This window comes from Narcine bancroftii, chromosome 3 (genome assembly GCF_036971445.1).
Source record: "Narcine bancroftii isolate sNarBan1 chromosome 3, sNarBan1.hap1, whole genome shotgun sequence".
Lineage (NCBI taxonomy): Eukaryota > Metazoa > Chordata > Chondrichthyes > Torpediniformes > Narcinidae > Narcine > Narcine bancroftii.
The window spans coordinates 143,665,719-143,686,377 of record NC_091471.1 but is presented as its reverse complement, the minus strand read 5'-3'; the positions used below and the strand labels follow the sequence as shown (position 1 = coordinate 143,686,377).

Here is a 20,659-nt window from a genome sequence, read left to right as displayed (position 1 = left end):
AGCATTCTTGTCTAGATCCTCTGAAATGTCTTCCTTCTTCCATAAAAACATGACTTCCCCTCCACCACCATCAGCTCAGCCCTTATCTGCATCTCTTCCATTTCCTGCTCATCTGACCTGACCCCATCTACTCCCACGCATAACAAACACAGGATTCCCTTTGTCTTCGCCTACCATTCCACCAACCTCCATATCCAATGTATTATCCTCTGTAATTTCCACCACCTACAATGTGATCCCACCACCATACACATCTTCCCCTCTCCGTCTTCCGTAGGGACCACTCCCTCTATTACTCCCTCGTTAACTCATCCTTTCCCACCAATTGCCCAGTTGGAATCTTCCCCTGCAACTGCAGGAAGTGCCACAGTTACAGCCACATCTTTTCCCTCACCACCATTCGGGTCCCCAAACAGTCCTTTCAAGTGAAGCAACACTTGACTTATGTATCCACGGGAGTTAGCTGCTGCATCTGGTGCTCCCGCTGTGGGCTCCTCTACATTAGAGAGACTGTACACAGACTGGGCATGTCTGTCCATGATCTCATGTACTGTCCCACTAAGGCCACCCATAAGTTGGAGGAGCAACATTTGATTTTCCGATTAGGCACTCCTCAATCGGTTGGCATTTACATCGACTTTCCCAGTTTCTGCTAGCTTACTCTCCATTCTCCATTCCTTCCTTTTCCCTTTTTCTTCTTTCCACCAGCTCTCTACCCCGTTTCATCTCCATTCACAGAGCCCGCATGTGTCTAGGCAGGAGCACCAGTCCCGGAGACATGAGCCTTACTGGGAGGGATGTTCCCGTCGTCGATCTCCTGGGGAATGAAAACAGGCATTCGTGAGGGATCACGTTGGTAGCCGTGCACAGAAGTAACCGAATGGCATGGAGCGCCTCCAGAAGAGCATCCTGCCAGTATTCTATGGACTACCCTTTTGACTTAAGAGCCAAAAGAACTGCCTTCCAGATCACCCCATTCTCACGTTCCACTTGCCCATTACCTCTCGGGTTGTAACTAGTCGTGCAACTAGTTGTGATACCCCTTGATGTCAGGTACTGGTGCAGTTCCTCACTCATGAAGCTAGACCCCCCCGGTCGCTGTGGATAAATGTAGGGTTGCCGAACATGGTGAAGATCTGTGTCAGTGCCCTGATGACGGTGGCCGTGGAGGTGTCTGGGCAAGGGATGGCAAAAGGGAAGCGGGAGTACTCGTCTATGACCGTGAGGAAATAGACATTGCGATTCATGGAAGGCAGGGGCCCCTTGATATCCATGCCAAGGTGCTCGAAAGGCCAAGTGGCCTTCACAACATGAGCCTGGGGTTGGCGCATTCCGCGCAGACCTGGCATGCCTTGGTCATGGTCCTGACATCCCTGACGGTGTGCAGGAGGTTCCAGGACTTGATAAAATGGTATAAACAGGTGACACCCGGGTAGCAGAGGGACTTATGCAGTGCCTGCAGCTGATCGTCGTGGAGCGATGCACAGGTCCAGGAGAGGGCATCGGGGGAGTTGTTAAACTTCCCGGGACGATACTGCATGTCATAGCTGTATGTTGCCAGCTCAACTCTCCAGCGCAAGATCTTGTCGTTCTTAATCTTCCCCATGTGTGGTGTTGAACATGAACGCCACTGCCTGCTGGTCAGTGAGGAGGGTGAACCTCCTGCCAGCCAGGTAGCGGTGCCAGTGACGGACCACTTCCACAATCGCCTGGGCCTCCTTTTCAATGGTGCAGTGCCCTAGCTTGGAGCTGTGGAGGATCCTGGAAAAGAAGGCGACCAGGCACCCCCCTGGTTGAGGGTAGCGGCATGGGCTACATCGGAGGCATCGCTCTCCATCTGGAAGGGGGGTCCTCATCCATGGCATGCATCACGGCATTTGCGATATCCTGCCTGATGCACGTGAAGGCTGCCTGCACCTCGGGTGGGAGGGGAAATGTCGTGGCCTGGGCCAGTGGGTGGACCTTGTCTGAGAAGCGGGGAACCCATTGAGAGTAATAAGAGAACAAGGCAAGGCACCTGCGGAGGGCTTTGAGCGTGGTGGGGAGGGGAAGCTCCATTAATGGGCACATCCGTTCTGGATCTGGGCTGATGACACCATGTGCCATGATGTACCCCAGGATGGTGAGGCGGGTGGTGCTGAACACGCACTTCTCTTTGTTGTGAAGTTTCACTCCTCGGCCATCCAGATAAGTTTGTCCAGGTTGGCATCATGGTCGTGGCCGCAGAAGGTGATGTTATCCAGATACGGGAAAGTCGCCTTCAGCTTGTGCAGGTCTACCATTCGATTCATTTCCCACTGGAAGATGGAGACCCCATTCATGACCCCAAACGGAACCCAGCGGAACTGGTACAGGTGCCCGTCCACCTCGAAGGCGGTATAGGACTTGTCCCCTGGGTGGATGGGGAGATGGTGATAGGCTGACTTCAGATCAATTGTGGAGAAGACCCAGTAACGGGCTATCTCGTTGACCATGTCAGATATCCTTGGTAGGGGATAGGCATCCAGCTGGGTGTACCAGTTGATGGTCTGGCTGTAGTCCATGACCATCCTCAGCTTGCTTCCCCCTTTGACCATGAGGACTTGGACTCTCCAGGTGCTGTTGCTGGGCTCTATGACACCTTCCGCCAGAAGCTGCTGCACCTCCACCCTAATGAACTCTCTGTCCTCTGTGCAATAGCGCCTACTTCTGGTGGCTATCGGCTTGCAGTCTGGCGTGAAGTGTGAGAAGAGCGCGGGAGGGGTGATGCGCAGCGGGAAGAGGCTGCAGGTTGGCCAGGGCTGGTTGGAAGGTGCGCTATGGAGCGTGAGTGGGAGTAGGGTCCCACAGTCAGATCGGACGAGCAGTGCCCGAGGGTATTGATAGGCGATCGAGAAGGTGGTGGGTGCATTTTTAGTTTTAGTGAGTGGGCCACACTCGGATGAATGAAGCTTTCAGTGCTGCCACTGTCGATTTCTGTTACCTGTCCATTGATTTTAATGCCCATCATGGAGCGCCCGAGGTCGTGAGGAACATTCATGGTCAGGGTGGTGGGTGTTAGGACCATCCTGGGGTCCAAGTCGTCATTCCCTGATGGTGGAGGCAAGGTGTGGTCGTCGGAGTCTATTGCAGACATCGTGAGAGGTGAGTTTCGATCAGTGGTGCTCTCCGTAGTCATGGGGTGCAGTGTGCGACGATCAGCAGCGTCCGGAGGCATGGGATGCGTTAGTAGGGTGGCCTGGTCAATGCCCGTGTTGACCACGTCATCATCACTGGAAGCCTAGGGGGTCTCGGTGACGACGGGTTCCGCACCTGTCTGGCCCAAGATGGCAGCGCCGCATTGGAAGGTGAGGCATGGCCGGCCTTCTTCTCTTGCTTCGTTCAGTGTGTCAGGGGAAGTGACGTCACCCCGCTGGCTGTCGGGGAGGGTGATGTCATCACAGCTGGCGGAAGTGACATCATTCCGTAGACCAGAAGTGACATCATTGTAGCCTTTGGTGAGAGCGAGGAGTGGGCCGGGCGCATGGCATTGTAGAGCTCGTCGAAAGAACCAAAGACTTGTTGATCCAAACCAAGGCTTTTATTAGCAAATGACAGGAGCTCTTCACAGGTGGCCGACCAGTCTGGAATGATCTGACCTGGCTAGGGACACAACCCTTTAAGGCCCAGACAATAGGCATGGCTTAGCTCTCAGCGAATCGCTGTAAGCACAGTCTAGATACAGTAACTATATATACTATGTACATTGGTGATAGATCTGTACTATCACAGGCATGCATGCAGCGATCATTGCCAGCGAAGCTGGAAGTTGGGTCGCCAGGGCTGGGGAGGCTGGAAGTGGCTGTGGGGGCAATGCCGCCGCCCGGCAATTGCAAGTGGTGGGGACAGTGAGGGAGGGGGTAAGATCGTAGAGGGCCTCTGAGCTGCCGGCTGGCTTTGAGAGGCACACCTTTGCAAAGTGGCCTTTCTTGCCACACCTCGAGCAATACTGGGACTTTAGCTGGGCAGTTTTGGCATGATTGGACCCACACCGGGACCCACAGTACTTACAGGGGCACTGGGTGCCCGCAGCAGTGAAGTTTTCTTCCCCAGCTTGATCCAGGGCCACAGCAGCCAAATGTGCTGTCCATGAGGAGGCCTGAGGGAGCCTGGAATTGAAGGCTTCAGTGTGCAGGGCTGCTGCCTCCAGTGTTTGAACTACCTCCACTGTTTTCACCAATGAGTAGATATTTTCTTCCGGCAGCTTCTGCCTGGTGGCCCTTGGACATAGGCGTCCCTGATCAGCCTCTCAACCTCCCTTTCACTTACCCTGGGTTTAGCCAGACAAGGTCAGGCCAACTCACAAAGAACTCCCAGGTAGGACTCAGCCGCCTCCCCGTGTTGTTGGGCTCAGATACTCAGGAGGTACCTTGCAAATACCACATTTGTCGAAGGTTTGTACATGGCCTAGAGGGTACTCATCGCTTCTGAGTACCCGGTGCAGTCTTTGAGAGCATGGAAAGCTCACCGACCCAGCTTGGATCGGTGTAAGACAAGTCTCTTTCGATCGGAATCCAGGATGTCGTTGGCATGAGCCTCAATGATCGCTTTGACTGTGTGCCTCCAGATATCGAAGCATGTTTGTGCTTCCGAGTGATGTGGGTCGATTTCGAGTCTCCAGCCGCTCAGGAATCTTTCCATAGCAGCTTGTAAAAATTTTACGTCGAATAAATTGTGGTGCGCTGTCGGTCAGAAGCAAACACACAAAACCAAAAGGCTGTACAACGACATAAACTTCCACAGAGCCAGCTGTGCGTAGTGTTGCTGTGAGCTCTGAGAGTGACTTAGAAGTGCCAGCTCAGTCTTATATCCTGGAAAGTGATTGACAGCCAGCCAGGTGTTGTCTTGTCCTCATGCTCTTCTGCAGGTACAGAGGTTGCCCCCTGCAGTAGGCCAGTAGTTTACCACCACACAAGGGCAACCTGATGCCTGAATTAAATGGGGGGGGAGGGGCATGGGCCCACAGGCAAGAGGTCATGGGTAGATATGGGAGGTCATAAGAAAAAAAGCTGAAAAATTATAGGGGGAGGGGATAGCTCTCTGGATGGAGAGGGAAGAGGGTGGAGAGTTGGAGGAAGGGAGACAGAAGGATGGGAAAGGGAGGGAGACAGAAACCTGAGAAGTCGATGTTAATGCCATCTGGATAGAGAGTGCTCAGATGGAATATAAGGTGTTGCTCCTCCAATTTATAAGTGGTTTTGGTTTGGCAGTATGAGGCCACGGACAGACATGTTGAAGTGGGAGTGGGTCACAGAAATTGAATGGTTGCCCACTTAGAAATCCCTGCCATTGCTGTGAACAAAGCGAAGGTGCTCATTGAAATGAACTTTCAGCCTGTGTCTAGTCTCCATGATGTAGAGAAGGCCGCAACAGGAGAACCGAATGCAGTATTGGAGAGGATTCTTAGGGATAGGATTTATTAATTTATTAACATTTAAAGAAGCATGGTCTTCTCAAGAATAATCAGCATGGCTTAGTGAGGGGCTTGTCGTGCCTCCGAGCTCTAATTCAATTTGTCAAGGAAGTGACAAAAAATTGTTGAAGGTAATGTGGTGGATGTAGTGTGTATGGATTTTAATAAGATATTTGAGAAGGTCCTCCATGGTAGGGTCATTCAGAATGTCATGAGGCATGGGATTCATGGACCTTTGGCTGCATGGATTCAGAATTGGCTTACCTGCAGAAGACAGAGGGTCATAGTAGATGTCGGGAGGCTGGTGGTTAGAGACATTCCACAGGGATCTGTTCTGGACCGCTGGTCTTGTGATTTTTAAAAATGACTTGCCCATTTTATTCTTTGCAAAGATGTGGAGGGATGGGTCAATAAGTTTATAGAAGACACAAAGGTATGAGGTGTTGTGGATATTATGGAAAGTTGTAAGATACAACAGGATATAGACAGGATTCAGAGTTGGGCAGAGAAGTGGCAGATAGACCTTAATCCAGGCAAGTGTAATTTGATGCATATTAGCAGGTCGTACTTGAAGGTGGAGTACGTGATTGATGATAAAAGGGATCTTGGTCTAAATCCATAAATCCCTCAAGATTGCACACAAGAGATCCCCATAGCTATAAAGTGAAACACAAAAGTCTGTTATAATAGGGCCACAGGCAAGAGGTATTAGGTAGATATAATATATTATTAATAATAATAATATAATAAATAAAATCCTCCTTAACAATTGTCTGATAATTAATGTTTTTGGAAACTGAACAAATTATGCCACTGAGATGGCTAAATCTTTGTGGGCTTCTCCTAGCTTAGAGTTTAGTGTTGTACCATTGAATCTGTAGCATTTTCTGCTCCAGGAAGCAGTAGAGGCTGTCCTATTAAACATATTTATGACAGTTATATAGATTTTTTCATAGTAGGGGCATTAAGGGTTATGGACAAAAGGCAGGTAGGTGGATTCATGGCCAGATCAGCCATGTCCTTATTGAATGGTGAAACATGCTCGATGAACAAGATGGCTTAATCCTGCTCCTGTTTCTCACGTTTCATGTAAAACCTTATCCATTGTATCATGCAATGAAGAATTTCCCAGGAGTTTAAGCACCCTAGTGGAATTTCATTGGTTTCTTTAGTGAGATCTGTGTTTTAAAAATTGACGTCAAATAACAAAGTCTATCAAATGTTCAAAGAATTACTGAGAGCTTAAAATCATTTAGAAAATTAATTGGCCAAAGCAAAAAAAGAAAGTATTGCAAATAATCATTAAATGTTATGATATCTGCAAGAGAAAATATGGATTAATTAATGGTTCTCTGATGTAAATGTTTGCCTTGTGTTTAAATACCTAGTTAATGAACACATAAACTGTAATATAACAGTTGTTATTTATGAGCCGCTGGAGCTTGTTCACACACTGTGAAGAATGACAACTGACAATGGAGTAATTTATAATTTCGAGAACCTATTTTGGAGCTGTCATGGATAGATAATAAAGCTCATTTGAAAATCAGATTTATATTAACATTATTAAAGTTAAAACAATATTGAAAGCTTAACCAACCTCCGCAATGAGAACAACTATGACACAATCTCTTTTCTCTTCAGTAGAAAGTTCATAGATAAGGGAGTTCAGCGTGTCCATGAGGTAATTTTGTGATTCTCTCTTTACTGTAGGTATGCCCATCACTATCGAGACTACAATAAGAAAAATAAGCGGGTGGCAGTGAAGTAGTAAATTACAACTAGAACTTGAATTATAAATTAGAAAACTACTGCATGAAAACACAAAGTATTTTATAATCTGAATGATTCTTATAACTCATTGAAACAAGAGATCTCAACTTTTATCTCCAATGATCCAACAAAGTAACCAGTACCTGTGCACATCTTTGCATGTTTACAGAGGACAACTTTGCAAAGGACTAGATTTATGAGGACGGGCATTCTAATGTGTTTTAAAATATAATTTAATGCAGCACTGCACAGGTTTTTATGCCTATCTGTGTGAGACTTCCAGCTTAAACTACTTTTCTGAGTGATCTGAGGAATGGGAATGAATGGTTCAATCACTGATGACGATACTATAAGAGCTGGAGTCCAGTTGGAATGTGAAGAGCCTCTTGACTCGCAGTTGTATACATGCTTCATATGCACAGAAGACCCATTAAGAAGACCTGGATGTGAGCTTCCAGACTATCACTGGTCTAAATCCACCAGCTTTAAAGTTCAGGTTTTGATACAATTGTTTAGTGCAAAAAATCCCAAATTTTTCCTCAGTTGCCTCGTGTCTGTGAGTTTATGCAAACATGTTGCTCTCGGGTTGGAGCAAATGGTAGAGAGATGGGATGTGTAGTTAGTGGTAGGGCAGTGCGAGTGGGTGGAAATAGGGGTAAACATGTTTACAAGCTTGCGATGCAGTGGTATAGACTCAAGAGCATTTTCATTTCTTCTTGTTTATATATTTTTGAATATTTTAATTACATGATTTCATCATTGTGTACATGGAGGCACTGGAAAAACTCAACAGATGAGGCAGCATACAAGGAAGGCAATAGAGTGTCAGCGTTTTGGGCCAAAAATGAGGATCCAAACTCATGTTTTCTGTAATGCTGCTTTTTAAACATTCTTTTGGTCAGAATCTCCTTAACGATGACTGTCAATTGCCTTTTGTGAATGCTGCCTGGCCCACTGAGATCCTCTTGCAAATTGTGTTTAGCTTGCATGCCTAGTTTGGTGGTGCTAAGAAAATATGGTAATAATCAAGGAATCAACTCCATTGAGTTTATTAATTGAAGATTTGAGCAATTCCAAAGAAAGGCTGAAAGACAATTGTGTGCAATCTTAAAATAAAGGCAGAGAAAGAAAATCTGAAATATGTACAATGAAATGCAGGGTTAAATTAGCAATACACCTAGAGCATTAATTTGATGCACAAGTATCTTTAGTTAGAGGAGATCTCCAAGATTCACAGAGTCTGGAGTGTAAAGCAAATCAGAAATATCCAGCAGACACGGCCCAAAAGAGAAAAGGAGTGCTGGTCAATTAAGTGTATTGAGCAATGAGATATTGGACCCATTGATAGGTGAGGTAAGATAATAATTTTCCTCAACAATTAAATTAATTTTGTTGACTATGCAGGAATTTTAACGTTCAGGAAAACAAGGTGTAAAAACTGTTTAGAAAGCAGCACTGCAGAGAAGAAACAATATGTTAGTGCATTGTCATTGAGCAGAAGTCTTCATATTGGACCAATAAACAACCTGAATGGTGTGAAACACAGAAACCTTATCAACAAAAAAGATGAATGGGCTTGTACCATTGACAATCCAGATATTAAATTTTAATATGGGGAAATAAATAAATAAATAAATAGATATGGATACTAAGGTTCCAAAGAACTTCCTGCATACTCCCAGCTAACAATGTAATTTGATGTGATTTTCCTAACAATTATTTTCATGTTGATTTGCAAGGATTTTTGATTCATTTCCATGAATGTAACATTAGTGAATACATGTAGTAAATAATTTTGATGTTATTTAATAGGAAAATAAATCAGAAAATCTTCAGTGCCTTTTAGGTGATTTAAATGAATGGCTAGTATCACTGGGATGTAACTATAATCATCTCTGCATTTCATTCTCTGATCTACCATTCCAATGAGAAAACTTAGTGAATGGACTGACCAGATATGTTGACAGAGATATTAATCAATTTGGAGGCACTCAGTGGCACATCTTTAAACTCACCCTCAAATGTTAATCTAAGTGATTCACTTATTTGAAATATTAAAGAAGATTAAAGATTTCTAAAGTGAGAAAGGTCTGGGCATTTGGTTACAACTGGGGGGGTGGGGGGGGGGAGAGAATCCTAGAGTAAGTGGTAGCATGATCTCATCGAAGACATCCATATTAAAGTTCATAACTCAGATGGAGGCCCTCTTGCCACTTAGAAACACTGTATATATTTGGTTCCCACATGCTAAGGACGCCCAACATTGCGACTCTGCTTGCTAGTTGATGGTGGGAAGGAACTGGCTTTCTTCCATTTCCTAGGTAAAAAAGATGACTAGCTAGTTTCCCTGGCCTTGTCTTGAGACTAATTATGAAATAAAAAAACAAGAAACGTACTCTTGTTCTGACCATGAACATTCAGGGAATAGAAGGAGATGCATCAAATACAAGCAGCAGAGCTTTCGTACATCTTGAGCATTGCATTCAACACACACACAAGTCAGTTGAAGGGCCTCTTCCTGCAGTGTTCTGTGTACTGTACCTTCACTGCAGCAGTTTCAATGGATCAACTGCTTTTACATGATGCACAAATTGTCCTTGATGTGACATTTTACATAAACCCAAGGATATTAGGATTCCTACTCTCCAGTAGGAAGAGTCCCTGTTTCTGTTCTCATTTCCTCCTACATTATTGTTTGTTGTGCATTTTCTGCAAAATGTCTGATGCTTTGCTGGATCTTAGCTGTGCATGTGACTGCAAGACATTCCAATATGCACAAAATACCTTATCCACGCATTTAGTCACACATTTAAAAATAAGTGAATGTCTCCAATATCCATGCCACCAATTCAGTTATTAATTTACTGGCTTTCAAGCACATTACTAATATTTTGATTAATGTTCTTGATTATTTCCTTCAGAATTATCTTTATTGTAACTGACCTACCACCTCTACTGTCAGCTCGTGGATTGCTGACGGTGGGTTTTGTGACCCATTCCAATATTGGAAGAAAGTTTGTCACTTTCTAATTCATTTTGGTGACTTCATCTTCATGATGCTTCTAAACAGACAAGATGGCAAATTTCCTCTGCCCATATTTGTGGTAACATTGAAAATGGATTTTTATATAGGTGGTTATGAATTCATCATATTTAGGGAAATGCCAGCGGCATAGAAATTTGATTCCATGCATCCATTTAGATACACAAAACAAGCAGCATAGGATCTAATATGAGAGATTACATTTTTGTCCTGAAAATGACCATAGAGCTTTAAACACCTCAATTGACTGAATGGGATATACCCCAGGTTGCTATGGGATGGGATTCCTGGGGTGTTGGCAATGGTCTTTGCATTTTCCTTGGCCACAGAGGAGGTGCTGGGGGATTGGAGAACGGCAAATGTGTTCCTCTTGTTTAGAAAAGGTAATAAGGATAAACCTGGGAATTATAGACCAGTGAGTGATACATCAGTGGTGAAAAAACTATTGGAGAGGATTCTTAGAGACAGGATTTATGAAAATTTAGAGAAGTACAGTCTTCTCAGAGATAGTCAGCATGGCTTTGTGAGGGGAAGGTCATGTCTCATGTGACTAATTTAACTTTTTGAGGAGGGTACAAAAGAAATTGATGATAGGGTGGTAGATGTGGTGTTCAAAGGTATTTAACAAGGTCCCAAATGGAAGACTTGTTCAGAAAGTCTTAGAGCCTTGACTGTGCCAACTCAGAATTGCCTTGCCTGTAGAAACCAGAGAGTAGTAGTGGTTGGGAGTAGTAGTAGCAGTTGATCCATTGAAACTGCTGCAGTGAAGGTACAGTACACAGAACACTGCAGGAAGAGGCCCTTCAACTGACTTGTGTGTGTGTTGAATGCAATGCCCAAGATGTATGAAAGCTCTGCTGCTTGTATTTGATGCATCTCCTTCCATTCCCTGAATGTTCATGGTCAGAACAAGAGTACGTTTCTTGTTTTTTTATTTCATAATTAGTCTCAAGACAAAGAAAAAAAAAAAAAAAAAAGACAAGGCCAGGGAAACTAGCTAGTCATCTTTTTTTCCTAGGAAATGGGAGAAAGCCAGTGGAGGTCAGTGACTAGTGGAGATCCCCAGGGATCTGTTCTGCGACCCCCGCTCTTTGTGATTTTTATAAATGACCTGAAGAAGAAGTAGAGGGATGGGTCAGTACATTTGCAGATGATGTGAAAGTTGGAGGTGTTGTGGATGGTGTTGAAGTTTGTCATAGGTTACAACAGGATAGAGAAAGGATGCGGAGTTGGGTTGAAAAGTGGCAGATGGAATTTAATCCGATGAGTATGAGGTTATGCATTTTGGAAGGTCAAACATGAAGCCAGTTTACTTGCTTAAAGGCAGGATATTTACCGTAAATATTCGAGTATAATGCAAAAAATTTTGTACTGAAATTTGAGCTCAAAGTAGGAGGGGGGCAGGGTCGCATTATACATGGAAGTAAAAGTAAAAAAAAATTCTGCCAGTTTTAACGTTAAGTAAGATATCGGCAGTTGCCTACATTGATGGCAGACTGATGGGGGAGGGGGGAGAGATGGCAGCATGATTCAGGTGGGCGGAGAGACGGCAGCCCAACTCGGGCGGGCAAGGGGGAGAGATGGCAGCGCGACTCAGGTGGGCGGAGAGACACCAGTGTGAATTGGGCGGGCGAGGGGGGAGAGACACCAGTGCGACTTGGGCGGTCAAGGGGAGGGGGGTCGTATTATACACAGGGGTAAAACTTTTCCCCCTTTTCCCGCTCAAAAATGCGGGGTTGCATTTTACACAAAAAGCATTATACACAAATATTTATGGTAACTGTGTGGGATCTTGGGGTTCAAATACATAGATGTATTTGCTGTGTAGGTTGCTGTGTAGGTTGATAGGATAGTTAAGAAGAGATTTACAAGATTATGAGAGGCATAGATAAGGTGGACAACCAGCACATTTTTCTGTGAGTGTGTGTGTGTGTGTGTGTGTGTGTGTGTGTGTGTGTGTGTGTGTGTGTGTGTGTGTGTGTGTGTGTGTGTGTGTGTGTGTGTGTGTGTGTGTGTATGTGTGTGTGTGTGTGTGTGAGAGTGAGATCCCTGTGGCAACTTTTCCCTGCAGGCAAATTAAGTTATTTGCAGAAATCAACTTGTGTTCAGATCTGTTGCGCTTTGACCTGCCGAACCTGATCCTCAGATAACATTAGGTGCTGCGAGCAGCATCCGCTAAGTCTCAACTGGGTACAAACTCAAGCTTGGAATCACAAAAAGGGATTCATACTCTGAGGATAGGGTCCCGGAGTGGACTGATGGCAGTGTAAGGTTTGATACTCTAGCGAGGCTTCTGGAGTACCACGGTAGACCAGTAGATTGGTCCGATCATTTCGACCCCTCCATGGGGAGAAAAATTGGAGTCCAAGTGGTCTTCCTCCTCAAGGAGTTGGAATTCCCAGGTAGTAAGGGGAGGCAGATGAGTGCTTTCTGGCTTCTAGCCACTCACCTGAGGCACCTGATTGGGTGCAACATTGACAGGAAATTGCTCATTTAAAGGGGAAGGTGGCACCCCTAGAGCAGCATTGAGTCACTATGGAAGAAATAATTTGAGCTGCACAGACCTGGGCCACTGAGTAGGAATAGAAAGGTGGAAATAGTACATAAATTGCAACAGCTAAGAGCTGCCTGTCAGGCTGAATGGTGGCCAGACCCAGTCATGGTCCGCGCCATGATACGGCAGGGGGATGGTCCCGACCTGTCAATGGACTGCGATGACAACAAGGATCCTGAACCATCCTGCACACTTTTTCCCTCCTATGCGCTCAATTCCCTGCAACCCATACTGGTAACCACACGGTCTCAGACCAGGTATCAGGAATCCCTAGCACCCTATTTCAATGGGGAGATAGCAGAGGACTGGGGAGATGCATGTCGTCATGACCATGTCCCCTGCAAAACCACCATGGTTTTTAGCCAAGGAGCCAACAGAGGGATCGCTACTGGCAATTGCATGGAAAGTCCCTGGTCATATGGCTGCTTCAGCATTGGGACAAGGACAGTGCTGGAATAAGTCTGTCTCATTGAGGAGTAGGTATCATGACAGGCTATCTAGCCAACATGCAGTAAACAATACCCTGTGGGAATTGTCGGAGACGGCTGGCCAGGGCACATCCCTATTGGACTGCATGGTACGGCGATCTTAGCCCTGTTAGAATGGGATCCGCAATCCTAGGCAGAGTGGAGCAAGAGCTATCTAGCGGGCTCTACAAGGGCACCTCTGACTGTGACAGGCACAAAGGCTCCTGGGTCACCCCGTACTGGTCAAGCACATGGTGACTACTGTCTCTCCCAGTCTAAGAGGGGTGATCCTGTCCCTACTGGGCCCATTGGCCGGGAGAACAGTGATAAAGACCATCCACCTCCTCAACGGGATTGGCTACGTTGACTGGGAAGTCCCCACACGAGTTCGCAAGGCAAAGTAAAGCCAGTGGACCGGACACACTGCATGACCAGCAAGGGTCTGTCAATGGTGCTATTGCTGGCAAGGGTGCACTGGGACCAGATCAATGTCCTCGCCACGTCTGCCCTCGACGTACACTAAAAAGAGCATTGCGGAGGGATGCCAGGAGAAGGTGCCTCCTATTCCAATGTGCAGATTATGCTGAGACAAGACTGGAGAGGGTGAGCCACCTCCATGAACAGATCATGTCCCTGTCCGAATTTCCCATAATTCACCCCTCCCCTTTCACATGGGGAAAACCATTTGGTGACCTGACCTGAACCCTGAAGAGCAGGAGCAGGCTTGGTTTCCTGATGGCTTCTATCGTCAGAAGAGCAGAAAACAGCAATGTAAAACCACAGCACTCCACCCCACCATGCGCAAGACCTTCATGCAAGAAGGAGCAGAGGAGCATCCAGCTGGCTGGCTGCACTTGTGGCTGTGGTTCTAACCCTCAAGGAAACTACCAGGTCCCCTGAATCTACATTGACATAGGCCATTGCCAATAGTATGGCAGTTTGGATGGCCTGGTGGCAAGAGATGGAATAGGAGCTTAATGGTCACCCACACTGGAGACACCCTCATTGAGAATTTATCTGAGGTTAAGCACAAAGGCAGACAATCATGGTCTACCATGTGAATGCCCATACCTCCTGGGATACCAAGGAGGCTGCCCACAATGTAACTGTTGACCGAGCTGCACAGATACTGTATATACTCAAGTAATAGTTGATCCCATGTAAAAGGTGACCCCCATTTTTGGACCTGGAAGCCTGCCCATCCAAGCTCCTCTCTCGGCTGCCTGGCCATCCGAGCTCAGATTCCCCAACCATGAATCCTCGCCCTGCCCACCCACTGAAGCTCCCAATGCCCTGACTGCAGGCCCTCACCATGGCCGCCCACCCATCCAAGCTCCAAACCGCCCTCCCCTCTGTAGTGTATATTGTGGAGGGTCACATGACTTTCGCATCATCTGCCAATTGAGGTGAGACTCTGTCCACTCGTTAGTGCACACCTGACCATTGACCCCTTTAAATCACTTACCGATCTCCTGCGCCAGACTCCCCAGCTTACTGCACTTTAAAAGCCCATTATGTGCTTTGCTCGTTCTCTCTGCTCCTTGGTCCTGATTACGAATCCACGTTGCTGTGGACATCACTAGAGAAGTCATTGGACTACATGTAGAGTGGGACCGTAGTATTGTTTGGCAGTACTTAGCATTGAGCTACCCACCAACCCCCCCCACCCCCCATCCATGTTGGAACAGGGAACCTGTCCCCGTCTTGTTAGACTGTGTTAGTTACCATATATTACTTAACACTGAGCCGCACCCTGAGGTACAGCGATCAGGAGTGTCCACTGAAGTCCCTGTCTTGTAAGAGTATATTAGTAAGATGTATTGTTTTGTGTCTTCCTTGTAATGATGTTTATGTACAATAAAGAGTACTCCTTGTTTGTCAGCTTATGTCTGGACTCACTTTTCTGTGAACCCACCAAAGCTGACTTAAATTTCACATAAAAATTGTTGCTGCGAGCAGGGTTCAAGGACATGCACAGTATCTATGTGAGAGATTGTTGTGTGTGTGTGGTGACCTGCGAATTGCAGGGGATGGTCAGGAATAGAATTTAGGATCCACGGGTGGACAGACAATAGTCAGATTTCAGCAAGCTAGCGGTTTGGCTGGCAGGCCACGCGATACCGATTGATTGGATTGACAGACTGGACACCCATAGAGAAAAGACTGGGCACCACGTGGCCTCTCTCTTGGTGAAATTGGGATTTCCCGAATCCAGGGGGGAGTTGTGGGGGAGCCCTATGGTTGCTGATATTCCCTGTTGAGGCGCCAGTGCAATATCAATCAGAATTTAACCGAACAGTGTGATCAGAAGGACAAACAGATCGAATCCCTGAAGCCCCACCGTGGCTCCCTGCAGGAGGCACTGGACACTGCCCAGGCGGCAATTTGCAGCCTTGAGGCAAAATATACTGAGGCTGCCTGGCGATTGGTCAAAGTGTGGCAGCTGCAGGCAGCCTGCCGATCCAACTGGCAGGTCAATTCAATTAAAATAAGGGTCATTATGCATGGAGGAAAGGGCAACATGTAGTCGAAGGATAGGGATGTGTGGATGGACAATGATGACCATGAGGAGTCCTCTCCCCATGTACACAAAATCCTGCATGCCCAGCTAGTGACCACGTGGTCTCAGACCCGCACAAGGTCCTCTCACTGGCTTTCCCCGATGGGGAGGTAGCAGAGAATTGGGGAAAGGGCGAGTGGATGGGTGAATTTCCATAACGAGGTCCTAGAGATTTAGGACTACTCCATCAAGGAGTTAACCAGGCTAGAAGACAGATATCACCAACAGCTGGGTAAGCATCTGGCCGCATGGCTAATCCATATCCACCACTTCCATCTAGATGCCAGTGCCCTGGGTAGCCTGTTGGCACAGCAGACAGTCAACAATGTCCTACAGCTGTTTGCAGAAGGGATTGATGAGGGCACCACCTTGTAGGATCAGGTGGTGGTTGCGGTGCGGGCCAGGTTCCCCACGCTTCTGGAATGGGACGTGAATGGCTGGCCGCAGTGGCACATGGTCAGTGAGGGCATGAAGGTGATCAGGGAATGGGCTCACATTACTGACATCCAAGGGGGTGCCCATGGGTACAATTTCTGTCAGGACGGTCGCCTTGGTGGACCACCAGTGACCGCTGCCTGTCCTGACCTCAAGGGGGTGGTCTTTTCCTTGATGTGACTGGTGATTGGTAACTGTCTAGGAAGCCATCATCCTTCTGGATGGCTAAAGTATATGGAGCAGGTAACACCTGCACAAGTTTGCATGGCTGAGGTGAAGTTCGGCAACATCACCCTGCCGGACTCACAGAACTCCTGGAAGGAGCACTGGGGGGAGAAAACCCCATGGAGGCTGTGATAGTACAGATCTATCACCAATGTACATAGTGTATATAGTTACTGTATCTAGACTGTGCTTACAGCGATTGGCTGAGAGCTAAGCCACACCTATTGTTTGGGCCTTAAAGGGTTGTGTCCCTAGCCAGGTCGGATCATTCCGGACTGGTCGGCCACCTGTGAAGAGCTCCGGTCTTTTGCTAATAAAAGCCTTGGTTTGGATCAACAAGTCTTTGGTTCTTTCGACGAGCTCTACAATTTTATTAGCAAAAATAATTTTTTTGAAAGGGATGGAGCGTTTAACTCGGCCAGAAAAACTTGATATCGACCCACAGTCAGCTACAGCCTTCAAAGCCTTTAAGTTCTGGCTGCTGAACTTTGAAAACTTCTTGAGATTCATTCAGGTAGAGGAGGATAACCAGCGTCTAACAGCATTGCTGTCTATGGTGTCCTTGAGAGTCTACGAGAACATCCAGGATGAGACCACTTACACCGCAGCCATAAAGGTACTGAAGGAACTGTATGATCAACCGGTGAACAGAGTTCATGCCCGGCTCATGCTTGCGTCGAGGAAGCAACAGCCCGGCGAGTCCGGCAGGGCATATTTACAAGTATTAAAGGCATTGGGCAAGGACTGTAACTGTGTGGACAAAACTGCTGCCGAGATCACTAGCGACCTCGTCCGGGATGCCTATGTGGCCAGGCTCCGGTCGAACGAAGTGAGGCTGCGTTTGCTCGAACAAGGGGTAGAAAAACTAGAGGACGTGGCCCGGATTGCAATCACAATGGAGGAGGCAGCCTTAAAGTCCACCGAGCTCTCTAGGGACTGGACCCCTCGTTCTGATGTGAGTAGAGTGCCCTTCTACCCTACCCCTGACGGCCTGTCGGCTGCTGCTACCCTGCCCCGTGCGAACCCGAAATGTTATTTCTGCGGGAGGGACAAGCACAGCAGATCCCAGTGCCCAGCAAGAAAAGCCAGGTGCCAGAAGTGCCTTAAAAAGGGCCACTTTGCTGCAGTCTGTAGGTCTAAAATGGCCGCCAGTAAACACAGTGCCTCGTGTGAAGCTCAACCGCCACTATCCCATTCGCTGTGGCCTGCCCAGACACCACTGCCACCTCAGTGATACAGGCCCTTCACAGTATTTTCACCATCTTCGGGTACCCCAATTCCATCCACAGTGATAGGGGGTCCTCATTCATGAGTGCAGAGCTGCAACAGTACCTTCTGGAGTGTGGTATTGCTTCAAGCAGGACCACGAGCTATAACCCACGCGGTAATGGCCAGGTCGAGAGGGAGAATGCCACCATATGGAGAGTGGTTACACTGGCTCTCCGGTCTAAAGGTCTCCCCACCTCTCACTGGCAGGAGGTTCTCACTAGTGCCTTACACTCCATCCGCTCCCTCCTATGTACTGCAACAAATGCCACCCCCCATGAAAGGATGTTCCTTTTCCCGAGGAAATCCGAATCGGGAACCACTGTACCGGCATGGCTCACCGTCCCTGGCCCCGTCCTTTTGCGACGCCACGTCCGGCACTCAAAGAACGACCCCTTGGTCGACCGAGTGACTCTACTCCACGCGAACCCACATTACGCATATGTGGAGTTCCCAGATGGGCGGGAGGACACTGTTTCGGTGCGGGACCTAGCTCAGGACGCGGTAGACCCAGCAAACCCCCCAACTCCTTATGCTCCAGGCCCCGTGCCGCAACAGAAGGACCAACAGCACCCCAATGACTCGGGCCACCCTGCCGACAAAACGACTGGGGAATTGAGCGACGGAGCAGTCGCACCCGATGAACCCGCTGGCGACACCACTCCAGCGACCCCAATCCCGGCACCACGGCGGTCACGCCGGATGGTCAGACCCCCTGACCGCTACAGTCCTTGACCTACCCCTTCCTTTTCATTCTCTCCCTCGTTTTTGTTTTTTTTTTTTTCCCAGGGTCAATTCTCCAAGAAGGGGTGAATGTGATAGTACAGATCTATCACCAATGTACATAGTGTATATAGTTACTGTATCTAGACTGTGCTTACAGCGATTGGCTGAGAGCTAAGCCACACCTATTGTTTGGGCCTTAAAGGGTTGTGTCCCTAGCCAGGTCGGATCATTCCGGACTGGTCGGCCACCTGTGAAGAGCTCCGGTCTTTTGCTAATAAAAGCCTTGGTTTGGATCAACAAGTCTTTGGTTCTTTCGACGAGCTCTACAGAGGCGGAGCTTCCAGTGCATCGCAACTTGACCCAGTATAGCCTACCCTCTGCTTCTCCCCCATTAGAGGAGGCAGCAGACTAATCTATTTTGTTTCTCCCAAACTCCCCAGCCCCCCTCTCTCATCCATCCCCCCCCCCCACCCCCCCATCTCATACTGCTCTTCTTCTCACATACACTGATCAGCACTGTGAGCGCCTACGAGTGTGTGCACAGCATCGCTGTGCCAGACTGTGGCACCTGTATCGCTGCCCCAGCACACACAGCTGAGGGTCTTCCACCTACACCAACCCTGCTCAACAACAGTTAGAGGAGCTGCTTGTTATCTTGTAGCAGTTAACATTTCAATAATGACAGTATTCCTCCACTCACCCCATAACACCACTCCTAATAATTCGCCATGCCATGGGTGCTTCAGGAAACTATTTTTAAAATGCTCTTAGTTCAGACAATACACAGTTGTGTCTCTCCCTGTGCATCCATTAAGGGAGCCAGAGCAGACGATATGTTGCACCTATTTTGGTCACCATTGGTCCATGTACAGAGAAGGTGAGCAGGAACAGCATCCTGGTGCCAGATGGTAGCCCAGAAAAAGGAGGTGCCACCAGTAAAGTACAGGCACATCCTGGATGCACACCTACTGGGTTGATTCCTGCCGGGCCAATCCCTGCCTCCCCATGGGATGACAAGGCGATGGACATCTGGGTTGTGTGCCTCACAATGATGGTGGAGTGCCCGGATGGATGGCCAATGTGCGGGAGGTGCTGGTCCAGGAGGAATAGCTTTGCACTGCCTGCTTGCAGGCGGAGGTGGCACTAGTGCTGGTGGAAAAGGTTCACATATATCCCAGGCAAGTTGGAGAGATAACGTATGTGAGTCAAGGGCTTTTTTTTCTCTCCCCTCCCCTTTCACACTGGGGGGCAATTCCCAGAGCACCCCGTTCCATCAGGAACACCATAACACTGTTCGGGCATAGGGAGAGCTGATAGAGCGTTATCATTTCCCAATAAAACACCTTCCCTGATGTTCCTTGTCTCTCATTTTAAAGGCACTTGTGTTACCTTTATATTCATTATATATTTTGCTTTGTGGTTTATGTATACATCATTAGTTTCAGCATAATTAACTGTCAGTCGAAGATTTATTTTATTCTGTTGACCTTTATACATAATTTTGTTGATGATATTATAGATGTGTTAATAATGTTTATAGATGTTTGATGAGTGGTGTGACTTCCAAGGGGTGGAATGCAGTGTGGATTGTGCAGGGTCATGTGGCTCCCTTTCTGGAACTTGGTGTGAATGTGAATTGTGGAGGGTCATGTGATCTCTCCATCTGGAATTTAGTCATAAGTGTCATCACCTGCCAATCAAAGTGGGACTCTGCCCATCCATTAATGCACAACTGACCAGTGGTCCCTTTAAATCACTAATTGATGACCATTGGCCCCTTTAAATCATTTCTCTGATCACCTGGGTCAGACTCCCCAGCTGACTGCACTTTAAAAGCACACCATGTGATTTGCACACTCTCTCTGCTTCTTGGTCCTGACTATGAACACTGGAGGAGTCATTGAAAAGGTGTGCACTACACTTAGAGTGGGACCATCGTATTATTTGGCAGTATTTAACATTGAGCCACCACCCCCTGTTGGTACAGGGAACCAGGAATGTGCATTTAAGTCCCTGTCTTGTCAGACTATGTTAGTAACTATGTATTACTTAACAATGAGCCGCATCCTGAGGTACAGGGATCAGGGGTTGTCTGCTGAAGTTTCTGTCTTGTAAGAGTGTATTAGTAAATTGTGTTGTTTTGTGTCTTTCCCCATATGATTTTCCTGTATGTTTGTCA

The 20,659-nt window shown here is 47.3% G+C and overlaps 1 protein-coding gene across 7 annotated transcripts in view; it reads right to left on the bottom strand.

Annotated features, from left to right (window-relative positions):
• The window catches only part of LOC138757652 (alpha-1,3-mannosyl-glycoprotein 4-beta-N-acetylglucosaminyltransferase B-like), a 180,493-nt gene that overhangs the window by 75,860 nt on the left and 83,974 nt on the right, over positions 1-20,659 (bottom strand). For all 7 annotated transcript variants that reach the window (XM_069925319.1, XM_069925318.1, XM_069925317.1 and 4 more), the window contains one exon: positions 7,032-7,165. In XM_069925319.1, coding sequence (XP_069781420.1) covers positions 7,032-7,165 — 134 coding nt within the window. The remainder of the gene's footprint in view (positions 1-7,031; positions 7,166-20,659) is intronic.